Genomic DNA, 16,689 nt, shown 5'->3' with positions numbered 1-16,689 from the left:
CGAGATCCGAGGCTGGCGTCCCGGCGACGCTCGAACCCCGGCAACTTGGGGATGGCGCTGGGAGTGCGGAGGGGAACGGAGAGTTTGGGGCCCCTGACTTAAGGGCCGAGGCTCCGGCGCGGCCCCCATCTCACGCGCGTGTGGCGAGAGCGTGGGACTGTGTGGTAGTGCGCTGCCGAGCGTCTGACCAGTGGCAGTGTGGGTCGCGTGTCCGTCTCCGGGCGTGCCTCGGCGGGTGTGCGGGTGTGTGGCGGCGGCCGCGTGGGCATTGCCCACTGTGCGGGTTTGCACGCGCGACGGGCTCGATTCCTCCGCTGCGCATGGGAATGTGGGTGTCCCGGCTGCGCGTGATGGGTTCGCGTCGCTGGATTCAGCGCCCATCCTGGGACTGGCGTTTTCCCGGTTCGGGTGGTCGCGGGTGAGTCTCTGGGGGTTTCCCCCGGGCCTTTGGGTTCGAGTCCGCAGCCTCCGCGCGCAGCTTGGCCCCGGAGCCTCGACTAAGCGCGCAGCTGGTGACCCAGCCGGAGCCGTCTCTGGGGCTTCGCTCGAGCTCTTCTCTGGGAATCCTCGTTGCCGCCGGCTCCCTGTTCCACTTGGGGACAGGGAACAGGCGCGCTACCCGCTCCAGGCCTCAGTTTCACCATTCGTGGAAAGGAGGCTGGTTTCGGTGGAGGCGGATTTGGGTAGGACCTCGCGGTAATGAGCCGGGGCGCGGGGCCCTGGGGTCTTCAGCGCACCAGGGAAGGGTGAACCATTCCTGAGTGAGGGGGGCTTTTGCGTGGAATCAGGTGGGTTTGACCTCTGATTGGGCTAGGTGTGGTGGCGCTAACCTATGTTAGAGACGCGGAATCCACGGAAGGGGCAGTGACCTGCTCAAACTCGGCCCCGGGACGAGACGGGGGCCGCTTTCCGCATTCTAACTCGCTGTGCTGTCTCCCCTCCCCAGGAACCCGGCGCGACCCCCAGCCGTGCGCCCCGCCCCGGCGCCATGCATTGCGAGGTGGCTGAGGCACACTCGGACAAGAGGCCCAAGGAGGCCCCCGGTGCGCCCGGGCCCGGCCGCGGCCACGCCAGCCTCGGGGCACACATGGCCTTCAGGGTCACCGTGAGTGGCGGCGGCTGCGCGGACAGGGGCCCGCGGGACCTGCTAGCCCGGCCTCCCGCGCCGCCACCGCGCGCCCACGACCTCCTCCGGCCCCGGAGCCCCCGAGACTACGGTCCATCCAAGGCCGCTGCCGCCGGGAAGGGTGAGTACGGCCCTGACAACGTGCCTGGCGGCTCCAGTGGAGATTCGGACTGCCCGGCGTCGCCACCGCGTGCTCGGGAGAACTTGGTGGAACTTTCTTCCGAGTTCCTCAGTTTCTCTCTTATTGTTTGGGACTAGCTTGTCAGTCTGAAAGTATAACTGCTTTGCGAAGCATCTAATTTAAACTCAGCCCCTTTTGGGCAAATGTGTTTGTAGAAAGCTCTCAGCTTACATAATTTTGCTTCTGTATGTTTCTGATAAAGCTTGCATAGAAACTTGTCAAAATTTTATTATATATGAGGGCGAATAGCAACGCATATATTGGTATCTGTTTCTGAGCAGCTCAAGGCATAGTTTGAAGTATTTCAATCTCCTTAACTAACAAAACCCAGAGGCCTTTAGCAAGATCACTCTCCTTTTGGGACCTCAGTTTCCCCATCTGTCAAGTGAGGAATTAATTAAACCAGATGATTTCTAGATTCCTGATGGAAAATTTTCTGCATCAGCAATCCAGCCTGGGTCACGTCCTAACTTAAACATGACTTTTCTGTACTTGGTGCTTCGGCAGCCTAGTCTTGGATCACAAGCTCCTTGGCAAGCTCCTTCGTCCCCCAGTGAAGCTGGCCACGGGAAGGTGGAGGTCCCAGTATGGCTTATGGGCTCAAAGTCAGAGATGGTGCTGGGATTTTTAGGAACATGCTCTTCTCATCACAGTTAATTATTATTGAGTCATTATTTATGAGTTTCGTGCTGACAGATAATTAACCAGGAATTAGAGAAATTGTTAAGATGCCATGTCGTCGTCCTCCTCCTTTTTTTTCCGTTAGGGAAAACCAAGGCTTTGGGGTTTGACTGTCGGCATTTGGGACCTCTTGGTTCTCTTTCCAAATGATTTTCAAGGAAGACAAAAACAGTTTGGGTTTTATGGTTATAGGCATCACTTCCTAGCATCAGCCCCACAACTCAGAAGAGGTAGGCAGTCTGCTTTTAGGGTTGAGAGCTCCTTGTGGATCAAAAACAGCCAACTCCCTGGTTCAGGGATTAGTAAAATGAAATAAACATAAGCAGTTTTTTTCTTTTTTAAAGAAAACACTCGACTTTGTAAGAGAGAACTATTTCCCATTTTTTTGTTTTAGATGCCAGCCTCTTTTTCAAGGGATAGAGATAATATTTTAGAAGGACAGATACAGTGGGGAGGGGCGGGAAATGCCTGCAGAATGTTATTGCTGGAATACACACATATGAGGTCCCTTTTACCAGAGAGGAGTGCTGTGCAACGAGACATGAGTAATGTTTGCTGCCGGGAGCTCCCTGGCTTGCCCTGCTCCATACACAATCCTCCCTTAAATAGATACCCTCCTGCAACGTTCTGTGTTTAAAAACATCGTGGCTGTCATCTGAAGATCGAGTTCTCTGCAGACCTAGCGAATGACTCTCCCGAACATAAACTTTGTTCCACGCTATGGTGAGATCTTTCATCTGGGGGCTTTGTGTCCGATCTTCCTACTCCCATTCCCCCTAACCCCAGTTATTTTTATGCACACCCCCAAACATGTCCAAAATAAAGGATCTTCAAGTCAGGATTACATTTGGAAAGGGCAGAGGAGAATAAAGGGATGGGAAGAAGAGCCTCTTTCTTTGTACCTTAAGCTGGTCTCTCTGGTGAAGCTTTTTTCCAAGAGATTTCACAACTTTTCTTCATAGCCTACCAGTGAGGCTGGTGTGGTGGGATATAACCCACTCATTTGAAGGGTGAGGAAACTGAGGCCAGAAGGTGGGAAAGTGTTTGGTATGTGTAGGGCAGGGGTTAGGGAAGCCACAGCTCTATCCTAACCTGGCCTAGGGACAAAGAGAAGGCTCAGGGTCCTGGGCTTGGAGAGTTTTCCCTGCTGGCCTCTCTGTCGCTGTAGGCAAGCTTTCCCTCAGAGTCCAGCCACCAAGTGGCCCGAGACAAAACTAGCTTCCCCCCAGTTCTTCAACGTCCTTAAAAATGCTGCAAGGAAATGGCACCTTCTTGCTGCCCCTACTCCTACTGAAATAGTCCCCAGACCATGTAACCCTTTGATTGTTTGGTGTCTAGCTCCAAGTTCTCAGGCTTATTGGAAACAGACAGAAATACCAATTGAAAAATATGTATTGACTGTGCTGGGAATTGTGAGACCCCACCATCTATGATCTGTGGGACTTGGGGGAAGCAATTTCACTCTTCTGAGCCTTTGGTTCCCTCATTTGTAAATTTACCCTGAGACTTAATTTGCAAGACTGATGAGATCATTAGTGATAAAGAGTGTGCAAGGGCCACCTCAGTGCCTGGTTATTTTTAGGATTACTACTGTAACGTGTTTCACATTCTCAACCTCTGGGTTTTCATTTGCACGAGAGGTAATGATGCCTACCTTGCAGGGTAAATAAAACAAGAGTTGTTTTATTAATTCGTGCAGGGCCCAGCCTAGGGCCAGTGACACTTGAGATAAAGGGGATAGAGTGAGAAAGAAGAAAGGTTACATTTTTAAAATGCTGAATGTGGAGGGCGCTAACTGTGGTGTGCTAGCCAGGGGAGGTGGAGAGGTACCAAGCTTCAGGCCTTTTGTGGCCACTGCTGCCCAGTGACCAGAGAGAAGACAGTATGGCTCAGCCTGGGGTCAGGTTTCAGATGCTCTGCCGCCTACCTCAGACAGTCCCTAAGCAGAGGAAGAGAGTGGGTGCTTGAATCTAGTAGTTTATCCATAAATGTTTGGGGCCTGTGTATTTGATCTGGAATCGGGAGGCACTGGGATGGTGTGACATCATGGACTAACATTGTCATCATTTACAATAAGAATCATGATCTGTTTATGGCAGAGTCCCGTTTATCCAGATTCCAAACAGCTGGAAAAGCCAAATTGCCAGATGCTGCATTTTTCTTTCTTATTATTAAACACCCGACACTCTGCTTTTATAAGTCCTGACAAGGAAAGAAGGTAAACATCTGGGCTTTATGCAGGCGGACAGCTTTGTGGTGATGGCCTGATGACGCTTGTTCTCTGTGCACGGTGCTTTACAGTGTTCAGAGCGTGTTCCCACACATCCTCTTGTCTGCCCTCACGCCAGCTGGGCTCTGCCTGCCTTGGGGGCACTTGTGAGGGAGCAGATGTAGAAGTCTGTAAAGTGCTAGGCAGATACTTGCTGTTATTAATGTGATTCCCATTTTATAGATGCACACATTAAGGTTCAGGATTTGCTCAAAGCTGCAGACAGTAGGTGGTAGTTTCCAAGCTTCTAGCTGCAAATATTTGATTCTGATTCCACAACTTGTACCTTCTACATGTGTGTGTTGGCGGCCGAGAGCTGGCATTCACACGAAGGCTTTCTGAACGTTCCCAGAGAATTAAAAAATGTCTTTTGCTTTTGGTATTTCTACTGTCTCACATCTTTAGGAATTGGTAACTAGTATCTATGCCACAGTTAGAAAATTTTATAGTTTACCACATGATTCCATTTGTCCAGAGTTGCTGTTCCCACACCAAACCAGATAATGAGGTCACTATTTAATTGACAGTGACTCACTGGGCCCTTTCACTGTGTACTGAGACTGGATGCATCCTTGCAATAAAAAGGAGGTTGATCACGACAAATGTGAACCGCACCGTTATAAAAACAGCCATCATGGCTGTCAATGCCAAAAAGCAGTCAGTCTTGTAACTCGGAAAAAAAAAAAGGAATTGTAGATTGTGTGCATGGACTCAGGGGGTGGGGGTGGTGGACAGTAAGTCATGATGTTTTGGTGGTACCACCTGGTCGAATTTCTGCATCTGAATAAGAAGCTCCTGTGATGTTCTGGGGAGGCTTTGGAAAGGCTAGCACATCCCTAATAGAAAGGTATGGGTGATTTTTAAAGCATTTCCCCCCTCCGGCTCCGGTGGGCAATTTGCTTGCATTTCATCCATTTTAAAGTGCTGGTCCTGTGATCCGGAAATAATCAGATCCAAATTTTTTCAGTGCTTGAAGTTTCAAATAAGGGAGAGAAAAACCTGCTGACCAAATGTCAGCCTCAGTGAGACAAAGAGAAACAAGTATGTGTGTGGGTAAAAAATGAGATAGGAACATGTTGCGTCTACAGTCATAAGAGTTATGTATCCGACAAATCTTTTATAGACGTGTAGCGGAAATATAATTCCCAAAGATTCCCTAAGAATCTCAGGCGGCTAGAATTCCTTTATCCTTCCTGCCTCTCAAGCTCTCTAGAAACTAGGATTTTGTGGGCAAAATGGCAAGGGGACCATCACATGAGATCGTGATGTAATTTAGGCTTAGTTGTTTCTCAGTAGTTTACCTGTAGCGTGCTTAGCTGGACTGAAGTCTACAGAGCTTCAGAGCTGTAGAATCACTTCGATAGTCTAGGTTGCTCCGTCTGTGATTTAAAAATGTCAATTTCTTTATATGCTATGATTTTTCTTCATCCTTTTTCTGAAAAAAAAAAAACAACAAAAAAACCCAAAACGAACCCCATCTCAGAGTTACTCATCTCCCTGCGTTTCATTTGCATGAGAAGCTTAGTGAGCCAGCACACTTATTTTTACAGTGCGTTAAAATCCCATTACAGGCATAAGTGCACAATGAATCACTTAAAAAAATATATTCTTATGTTCTTTGTTCTGAATGTTGCATAATTATCATCATTTTGTTCGGTTTTATTTTGTGGAGTTTGGCCAGCATCCTGGAAGAGGGGAGAAACTAAAGTTTGGGACAGGGTTTTCAATCTGTTTTGGATAGGATTAGGGGAAAAAACAACAAACAAATACACTTTATTGGGAAGCTGACCAGTGACTATCGCTGAGGATAATTCCCCTTCCTTCTCTCAATTTTGTCTTGGAAAAAGAATTCTCTGTTTTCAACACGATATGGGAGTATTTCAGCAACCTCACCTTACATATACAGTTACATTCAAAGTTAAATTATAATGGGTGATTTGTTAATTTTTTTTTCCAATATAGATTTCAGTTGCAATTACTTTGGACCTAGAGAATTGTGTGGTTTCTTTTCGTAGGGGGTAGTTTATTTTTGTATTTAAAGAAACAAAGACATTCAGTTCAAGGGGAAGAAGAAATGAAACAAAGTCTGCAGTGGGCTTTGAAAACTTGGACTGCATTATGCAAAAAGCACAGCTGTAATACCAGGGCCAGGAAAAAAGACCAAACTCCTGAAATATTTGTGCTGTTCGCCTTCACTGTGCTAATGATTCTAGCAGTTTAAAAATGGACTTCTTGTTTATCAAGAGCCGCTGCCCAAATTAATAGTTTACAATAAAAAAAAAAAAAAAAAAAGCAAAAGCTTTCAGCATTGGAAGCAAAGTCCAGGGACTGACAGTTGAGTTACTGAGTAAGGAAAGCAGAAAAGACAGGGGAAAAGTAGTTTTGTGGCTACTTTGTTGGTCTCCCAAAGCCATATTTATAAGAAACTGAAAGGAAGCAGAAGGTTGGGCTGGGAGGAGAGAATACAACCCTAACCCAGTGGTCTCAGACTTGAAAGTCACTTAAAGCATCTGTTTTCTTCTTTTTCCCTTCTTCCCCTTAAACTCCAAAGGGTTATTCCTTCAGTAGGTTTCTGGTGGATCGAGGTGAATTGTGTTAGCATTACGAGCTGTGTTTTTAAAGTCAGCATTTGAGTCAGATGCGCTGAGATGAGACCTTCAGTCCGTGAACTGAATAATGCATTTCCTGGATGGCCTGAATTTATTTGGTGGTTATGGTTGGGCCTGCCTGGAGCTAACACATGAGCCATTGTGTAGCATCTTTGCTAGTGGGCCATGCCCTGTGCTTTGAGCCTTGGTTTTCCCGTCTGTAAAATGGGGAGCAGTTCAGTTGGATGATCCATAGTCCCTGCCTGCTGATACTCGGGATTCCACACTAACTGGGCTGGGAAGGTTTGGAAGGATCTGGGGTGTAGGAAGAGTCCACTTTTGTCTCAGACCAGGTTACACACTTGAACTCTCGACTGCTAAAGATGAACACAGAAGGGATGGGGAAGAGGGAGGTCAACTAACCTTTAGTGAGTGGCTGCTCTGTGCCAGGTGAGATGCTTTAGAGACGTGATCACATTTAATTATGCCCAATAGCCCTAGGAGGAAAGGAGGCGCTGTTCTAATTTTAAAGATGGGGGGACTGAGGCTTGGAAAGGCAAAGTGCTTTGTCCAAGGTTGTGCATGTAGTAAGCAGTAGAGCCTGGAATTTGAACTCAGGTCTGTCTGACAGCAGGGCCAGGACTTGCCTCTGAGAATACACCATTCTCCAGGACCAGCTTCTTAAACCCAGGTGACTGGGAAGGAGAGGATGTGGCTCTAGAGAGCTGAGTGTCCCCCAAGCCTGGAGGAAGGCAGCAGGAGGCTGCAGGGGGCCCAGACAGCCACATCCCAGAGCAGCCCTTTCTCAGTCTCAGCCAACAGGCTGAGGTGTGACTTACAGGGGACACTCTGCCTCCGTAGGGCACTGCTCCTCTCCTGCTTTGGAACTAGGGAAAGGAGAATGTTCCCAGTGACTCAGGATCCTCAGGAATCTGGGGTCTGGAAAAGGACTCTCTGAGGCCATGGAGGGGGCCCCTAGGAGGGACCGCTTCTCAGAAGCAGTGGCAACTCACATCCTGACTGGTTATTGCAGGTAATAGTCCCAGTTTGAGTCTTTCTTGCCATTTGGGGAGATTCCTTGCCAAGGCCCCGGTCGTAGTCTCCCCTCTACAGGTTTCAAAGACATCTGTTGGATGAGAATTCCTCAAGATCCCCACCATGCCTGGTTGTAGAATACGTGCTTCCCTGAGCATGTTGGGTCAGGGATCTATTAAACAATTATTTCCTGTTAAACACTTGGTGGGATGAAGTAGGGCTTGGGAGGGAGAATAGGCTGGGGATCAGAGTGAACTTGAGAGTTTGCTGGTGAGAAATGAGTCTTTTGTGTCAAATGATGAATGAGCTAGATGAACCCCTATGGAAGGTAAAGATCCCATGGCTGGTCGCATCTGTGGCCTTGCACGTGCGTTCATGAGAATGTGTACATTCGCACGTGCGTTCATGAGAATGTGTACATTTGCAGGGAGTCATACTGATTCTAAAGATAGACTTGCAGAAGCCGTTCTGGTCCGAGGAGTTTTTGCCTTCCTTCGTGCCGCCGTATCTGAAGGGGAGTGAATGAAGTACGAGGGATGGCCCTGCCTGCCATACAGCCCAGCCTGTTCCTATTTGTGTCTTTTTAGTAATCAGATTACTCTTTTAGATGTTACCTTTGTTTTTAAGTAACGGGTTTGCTAGAAATCAGGCTTTAGCAAGAAACCAGGGAGTACTATAAACCTGACTTGAAAAATACAGAGCCCATTTGCTGTTTTAAGCTCTCCGGAGGGCTGGAGATTGGATTTATTTTGGAACGCTCCTGGACTATATGAATTACTTCTCAGAGGGTTGGGTATTTAATACCTAGTAGAAGTTTGTGTAAGAGTTGATGATGTATTTTGCCGACTTTCCAACCCTGTAAATAAATTACACGTGCCGGCAGGGGCTGCCAGGATCCACTGTGTCAATTGAAGCTTAATTTTTATCCTAAACCACTGAATACTGTTGTCCTAGCGAGCAGAGAAAGTTACGGAGTTTTGCTCGTCAGTGAGCTCCTTCCAAGACGACAGTTTAAAGAGCCTGAGAATAGGCCTCCGCGGAGTCACTGATTTTGACACCGTTTTCGGTGGTTAAGTAGCTTCAGCAATCTCAAGTCCAACCCTCAAGGCAGAGAATAATATAATTTTAAGCGTATCGTAAAAATGAAACTCAATCACGTCCACTCCCCAAACCTGTCTCACTCCCCATCTCTCTGGAGAAAACGGCTGTAATTGTGTGTTTCATCTCAAGACTGCCTTTGCATTTTATCTTATTTGAGTGCAAAGCCCAGGTAATAACATTGGCATTTCCAGCGTGAAACAAAATAGGGTTTCTAATTTGGAGACACTATTAAATATTTCATGCTTCAACCAAACGCAATTCTTTTTTCCTATAATAAGTTTAAATATTAATTCTCTGGAATGTCAGATGCCTAAAGCAAGGCATTTAGTGATCTGCAGTTTCAAGTGTCTTGAAGAAGGTTTATGAAACAGGATATTTAACTGTGAGGGATGAGTAGTGTGCTTCAGAGATATCTGAATTCAAGGCATCGTCTTCTGATTTATTTTTTAAAGGGAAAAGGTCATAAAATAAGTTGCTTTATGTGCTGATGGATTAAGTGGCTTAGGCTGAAATAACAGCAGGAACTTTACTGTTTTTCCCCGTTATATTTTAACAATGCTTTTTAGGGGAGGGGGTGAGTCTTTTTCCCGCCTGCTTGTCTCCTCCCCCTGTTCCCCCCCCCCCAGCCAGATGGCTTTAATTCTAACCAAATCCCATGCTGAGGCCAAATGATTGATCAAACAGTCATTTGTACTTACGTAGCGCTCTTTGTGAGAATATCTCTGTGCTAGGGCTTCTCGCTGGGGCAGGCTCTTCTTTGGGCCTTCAAACAGATGATTTCAAACAGATAGGGCGGCTTGGTGAGGAGGGGTCCATGGGTGGATGCGGAACAAAAATCCCAGACCTCAAGTCCTTAGAACTTCTCGCTTAAAACCTTTGCGTTACTTCCCATCCCTGACAGCAGGGATATCCAAATGTTCTAAATGTAAGGACAAAAATCTTTCCCCTGTCCACGTGATAGCAGCTATACTTTTAGTATCTCTTGAAGCAGAAGATACCTAATGAGATTTAGGTAACTGCTAATTTAAAGAACTCTTTTAAGTAGATATGTACTTTATCTACCACATCATCTACACACATCTGTAGAGACATCAATTTGTCCTACAGATAGTTCTTGGTACATGCTTTCAAGATCTTCTGTGAAATTACACTTGGCATGTAGATTGACAGCCAGCTGGCCAATGGGAAAAATCTGAGCCCTTTGATCTGGCATTCAAGGCCTTCTTGCAGGGCCAATTCCATCTCTTGCTGATGTCTGCTCGTGGCAGCAGACTTTTCCTTATGCAGCCTCAGACCTGGAATTCACTCTTTACCTGTCCTTCTTTCCTTATAATCTGTGGGCTTCTTTTTATTCATCTTTGTGCCTCCTTAAATCATTTTTGGAACAAGTGGAAAAATAGATAATATTCAAAGATTCATCTTTGTATTCTTGTGTCCAGCACAAAGTCTGGCATGAAGTTTGTATCTGAGAAGTGTGCAGAGTGCTGATTGAGGGCGTGGTTGTGGAACCAGTCCACTAGGTTTGAATCCTGGCTCTGTGTACTAACTTAGGGACCTTGGCAAGTTAGGGAGCTTTTTGGGTCTCAATTTTCTTATCTGTGACATGAGGATAATAATAGTAATGACCTCCAAAGGCTGTTGTGAGGGTGGAATGTGTTAACACATGTATATGTGCTTAAAAACAGACTGGCATATGGTAAATGCTCAATTAATCTTGGGATTATAATAATTATTATTGTTATGACTACTATGTAAATGGTAAACAGAACCTCTAGGAAGGGCTTTCCCTCCCTTCCATTCCACCAGATTGACCCTACTGATTCTTTTTTTTGTTTGTTTTTTGAGAGGGAGTCTCGCTCTGTTGCCCAGGCTGGAGTGCAGTGGCGCGATCTCGGCTCACTGCAAGCTCCGCCTCCCAGGTTCACGCCATTCTCCTGCCTCAGCCTCCCGAGTAGCTGGGACTACAGGCGCCCGCCATTTCGCCCGGCTAATTTTTTGTATTTTTAGTAGAGACGGGGTTTCACTGTGTTAGCCAGGATGGTCTCGACCTCTTGACCTCATGATCCGCCCGCCTTGGCCTCCCAAAGTGCTGGGATTACAAGCGTGAGCCACCTCGCCCGGCCGACCCTACTGATTCTTTAAGACCCAGCTCAAATGCCACCTCCTCTTCGAAGTCTTCCCTTTCTTTTGCCATAGCTCTGCTCATACTCTATGGCAATTTCCTATTTACTTATGTGTCCTTGAAGACAGGGGCAGAGTGTCATTATCCTTGACCCTATATGGCCAGCACAGGGCTGGCTCCAAGTGAGTGTCCAGGAAGCTTGGGAATGAAGTACAGCCCAGTCTTTGCCCTCAAGGAGCCTGTAGCCTGTAAAGGAGGAGCTGTGTTTGATGTTCTCGTTTTCCTGCAAGGTTGAACATATGGTAAGCTCTCAACACATGTGAGATGCCAGTAAATTTCTTTTTTTTCCTTGCCCTGTCTTATGGTGCTGAGATGCCAGTAAATGCTACATGAGTTCTCACATGCAGATACCATCATGTTCTCTTTCCAACACTGTCTTGAGGCTCTTCAAAATAAGGTCTGCCCCTTGATTGCTAGTGACCCTGGGAGAGTCTCCTCACCCAGCTGGGCCTCCCTTTCCCCTCCCTCTGGGAAGGATTGGCTTCAGGGCTTGCAGGCTCTTTGGTTGCAAGCCTTTGGAGCGGCCGGGTCAGGTGGAGGAGCTTGGGGCCTGATGACTGTCCTACAGTGACTGGCTGTTGGCCTCTTGGCCAGGATTGGCACTTTCTGTCACATGCTTATCTTCCCTTTTAGACAAAGCCCCAAGTACTGTGACATACATCTCATCTTGTGGCTTAAAGAGCAGCTATGAGTGGTTGCTACTCATCTCACCCAGATTTCTCTAAGATGAAGAGGAACCTTAGACCAAATGTTGGAATTGAGAGCTGGGAGCCAGAGGATAGTAGCTCTTGGTGACCCTGCTGGGGTGGTGATTGCTGTCCACACCCAAGATCTCCACTCCAGGACAGGCTTAGAGGCCCTGGGGGATGTATTGGTCTCATGGCCCTTCTCTGGGCACCACTGTGGGCTTTGTAAACTGTAAAGCTTTCCAGAAATCATATTATTAATTCAAGCCCCCTTGGGTAGATGGGAAGACTAAGGTTCAGAGAGGCCGTGTTACTTATGTGAAGGTGGCCACATGGCTTTTAGAGTCAGAACTGAGTTTGGATCCTGACTACCTCACCTGCTAGGCCTTAGGCGAATTTGTGGAACTCTGAGCCTTAGTCTTCCTCATTTGAAAAGTGGAGATAGTTCCTGTCTCATGGGTTGCTAGGGGGATTAAGATGAGTGTCTGTAGAACACATAGCTCAGGGGCAGGTGCACAGCAGGTGTGTCCCAGAGGTGAGCTGTGGTTGTTGGTCTTTGTGAGTGGAGAGCTGGGCTAGATCCCAGGCCTGACTGTCTGATGTTGTTTCTCCTCTACACTGTAGTACTCTATTCCCAGACCCTGCTTTTTAATAATTTTTTGGTGTAATTCCAAGAATAAGGACTTTGGGGTCAAACTGAGGCTTGAGCTGCAGAGATGGAGGACGCAGGTCTGGCTGGTAGGCATGCTGGTTTCCCCTAGGGCTGGGGGAGGTTGGGGAAGGAGGAGGGTGTGGGCTGCCTCAGTGCATCTCTCTGACAGGTCCAGGCCCTGGGTCAAAGATGCTTACTAAGCCTGTGGTGTCCAGTAGGATGGGGGTTGTCTGTGGTGTGGATCTGGAGGCACACCCCCACCTCTTCCCTGGTTTATTGGGCTGGGAGTTGCTGTCAGACTCCAATATCCAGAGGAATTACCTTGATTCTTCCTCTTAAAACTTGTGATGCCAGGACTACCCTGTTCCGAACTCACGTCCCCATGCCTGCCTGGCCCTGCAGTAATGTAGCAGCTTCCATCTGTTGAGTACTGCTGTGAGTAGATGTCCCACGAGGCCATTTAATTCTTTCTACATTCACTCCTTGCGCAGTGGGTGTTAGCGTCCTTATTTTACGGTTGAGAAAGCTGAGGCCCAGAGAGGCGAAATGACGTGCCCGGAGTTCTGGAGCTGGTAGGTGTCAGCTGCCGGCCCACCCGCCCCTTCTCCACACCTTGCCACCTATTGGACCTTTCATTAAGGCCTCGGGTCCAATGTTACCCACTCAATTACCCACTCATCACGGTCAAAAAACTTCCTCCTCCAGCCAGAATTAACCTGTCCCTCCTTCATTATCTGACTGCCATTTGTCATTTTTCTCTCATGAAAGAGTCAGGCGTTCCAGATGCTTGCATTCATTTTTGCCTTCCCCATGAATCTGTGGGCTTCTTGGAGGCAGGGTATGTCGTGAACTCATCTCTGACTTGCTGACAGAGGATAGAGCAAAGAATAGAAAGAACACAGGACCCTGGCAGAATGAATCTGCCTCTCTCCAGTCAAGGCGGGGCTTCTTGGGAAGTTCTCGAAGCAGATTTTCAGTACAACAACCCAGAGTGGCTCTCAATTTTTGAGCCTCAGTTCCCCATTTTAAAATGGGAGAATGATCCCTGTCTGGCCAGTTGTTAGGGGCAGTTGGGATGAAGTATGTAGAATTAGCCTGAAAACTGCAATGGCTGTACCTGTGTTTGGCTGGTGGTTGGTTGGTTCATCCATATTTACTGGATACCTGCTCTGCTCCCAGTGTTGGGTTCTGCCCTAGGATACCATGGAGAACCAACAGATGGAGTCCTTGCCTCCTCGGAGCTGGCAGCCCGGAGGGGAGTGTTTGCAGGTTCCCCCTTCAGGCTGGCCGGGTCTCCAGGCCTCTGTGCGGCATTACCACCTTATCATTTGCTCTCTGTCCTAGGCAGACTCCAGTTCTCCAGCCAGTCTCAGCCTCATGACCTCAGGCAATCTCACCGAGCCTTGGTCTGCTGAGTTATGGAATGGAAATAGGTGCTCGCTCCCCTCGCCAGGCTAGCGTGAGAATCAGTGAGGTAGGGTGGGAAAGGGCTCTCTAGGTAGCTAACAGTTGGGAACTCTGAGGACAGGTTAGAACTTGAGTTTGCAGACCAGCCCTCTAGAAGACAGTGGTGGACACAGAGTGTTAAATCCTGGGCATGAGGACTGCCTTGGGCAGCCCTTTTCTTGCACCTGTTGCTGATTCTGGTGGCTTAAGCTTTCTTCGTGGAGTGAATACCTACTCATTGTCTCAGGCAATACAGGCCAATAGCTTTCCTCTTTCAGCAAGTCTGCAGGGTCTCTCCTGTCTCAGCCTCATACCTCTCCCTCCCTACTCTTCCCATTCCCACTCTCCATGGCTCTGGCTGCTAGGCACTCAAATACAGAAGAACTATTTGCTGGGGTGGGGTGGAGACAAGTAAATTCCCAGTGCTTGATGTTGGCTGAGCAGGTGGGGCTGTTGGGGATCCTCCTCCTCATATTCCTCTTTCTACTCCTCATTTTTTTTTTTTCATTATCCTACAGTGATCAATTGAGCACTGTTAGGCACTGGACCAATCATCTTTTTAAAAATGAATCATCTTAACAGCCATGCACCTGTAGTCCCAGCTACTGGTGAGGCTGAGGCAGGAGGATTGCTTGAAGCCAGGAGTTCAAGACCAGCCTGGGTAACATAGTGATACTCTGTCTCTACTTCTAAAATTTAAAAATTAGCTGGGTTGATGGTGTGCACCTGTAGTCTCAGTTACTTGGGAGGCTGAGGGGGAGGATCACTTGAGCCCAGAAGTTCAAGGATGCAGTGAAGCAGTGAACTGTAATCAAGCCACTGTACTCCAGCCTAGGTGACAGAGCAAGAGCTTATCTCTAAAAATAAAATAAAAGATCTTGTGTGTGTGTGTTTTTTTTAAGGTAATAAGTTCTTTAATCCACTTAACAAAAATACAAGAGCACAAATCCACATTTATTTATTGATTTTTCGTTAGTTTAAATCATTGAGGGGTACAGCATCACTTGGATTCTGTGTCCAGTGGCCTTAGCAGGAAGATTGCTTTGGAATTTGGCACGAACCATGCCACTGTTTCCATGGGCCCGAGTTACCTTTCCCCAGATGACTCTGGTTTTATTTGGTTTGCCGCCTGGAGTCACTGTGTTGTTCTTTGCTTTGTATACATGAGCGCATCTCTTGCCCAAATAGAATTCTCTTTCATCTCAGGCATAAACACCTTCAATTTTAAGAAGAGCTGTATGCTCCCTTTGGTTCCAGAGACCCCGCTTATAGCCAGCAAAAATGGCCTCGGACCACAGCCTTCCAGACATAGTTCCTTTTAGAAGTGCCATTCCCAGCAGGCCTCCACAGGAGTCAAGATGGCGGGAAGAGGAAAAAGATCTTGTTTAATCTTAAAACTACCTTGTGATGTTTGCTTTTCCACAAGAACACTATGGCTATTTAGATGAATTACAGTTAAATAAAATTAAAAATTTAGTTTCCCAGTCATACTAGCTACATTTTAAGTGCTCAGTAGACACATGGCTAGCTAGTAGCTACCATATTGGAAAGTGCAAATATAGAGCATTTCTTCCATCACAGAAATTTCTGTTGGACAGTGTTAGTCTAAAATATCATTCTTTAATGTATTCATTTGTTCCTCACCTGTTTCCTGACACTCTTATCACATGCTAGAGTCTCTAACATCCTTGGCCTCTACCTTGGGGAGCATCCACTTGAGAGGGTGGGCAGATGGCCATAGGTGCATTGAGATGGGGCTGGCATGCTGGCTACCAGGCCTGCCTCCTGTTGGAGATACACATGTGAGTCCTAGGGTCTGTCCTACTCTCAGAGTGTTCATAAGACAGCACTGACAAGAGAGATCAGGGCAGTCTTCCATGAGAGGTGGCATTTGAGTGGCCAGACCAGGTTCCTTAGTGCTGGTTGCTTAGTGGATAGCCCTGAGCCAGCTCATCCCTGGAACTGGAAACATGCTGACAGTGCCCTGAGCAGCAGCTTAAATGGGAATGGCAGAATATTGGTTTATTCTTGTAGGTTCCTGACTTTTAAGAAATTACTTAGTTTTTACTCCTAGTTCTTCTTTGGGAAGTGACTGACCATTTAAAGGTAATTTAATTTAATACTCTTTGTTCCACTCATGTAAGTACTATATACCTACTGTAGAAACTTTGGAAACTATAGAAACATGGAAAGATGGAAATAATACTTGCTCAGAATCTCAGCCCCAGTAATGACTACTGTTTACATTTTGGTAGGTTTCTTTCCAGTCTTTTTTCTGTGCTTGTCTGTGTATTAATATAGTTTTATATCATTGAGATCATTCTGAATATAGTCTTAATACTTACATTTAAATTTAAGGCCAGGAGTGGTGGCTCACCCCTGTAATCCTAGCACTTTGGGAGGCCAAGGCGGGCAGATCACCTGAGGTCAGGAGTTCGAGACTAGCCTGGCCAACATGGTGAACACTGTCTCTACCAAAAATACAAAAATTAGATGGGCGAGGTGGCACGCACCTATAATCCCAGCTGCTTGAGAGACTGAGGCAGGAGAATTGCTTGAAGAACATGGGAGGCGGAGGTTGCAGTGAGCTGAGATCAAGCCACTGCACTCCAGCCTAGATGACAGAGTGAGACTCTGTCTCAAAAAAAAAAAAAAAAGTAAATAAATAAATAATAAACTTAACATTGAACATAATAAACCTTTTCTATGTTATTAACATTCTTTGTAAAGATTCAGAAACAT

The 16,689-nt window shown here is 47.0% G+C and overlaps 1 protein-coding gene across 2 annotated transcripts in view; it reads left to right on the top strand.

The window, feature by feature from the left end:
- The first annotated feature begins 988 nt into the window (after positions 1-988).
- LOC105500692 (zinc finger protein GLIS1) overlaps positions 989-16,689 on the top strand; it is a 248,727-nt gene continuing 233,026 nt past the window's right edge. The window contains exon 1 of one of the 2 annotated variants that reach the window (XM_011926311.1): positions 989-1,247. In XM_011926311.1, coding sequence (XP_011781701.1) covers positions 989-1,247 — 259 coding nt within the window. Of the gene's footprint in view, positions 1,248-4,802; positions 5,105-16,689 lie in introns of those variants that run through there. The other variant, XM_011926312.1, reaches the window with a different exon arrangement.

The sequence above is a fragment of the Colobus angolensis genome, unplaced genomic scaffold (assembly GCF_000951035.1).
Source record: "Colobus angolensis palliatus isolate OR3802 unplaced genomic scaffold, Cang.pa_1.0 Scaffold68, whole genome shotgun sequence".
Lineage (NCBI taxonomy): Eukaryota > Metazoa > Chordata > Mammalia > Primates > Cercopithecidae > Colobus > Colobus angolensis.
The sequence above is the reverse complement of the archived record's forward strand: the minus strand, read 5'-3'. Positions and strand labels throughout refer to the sequence as shown.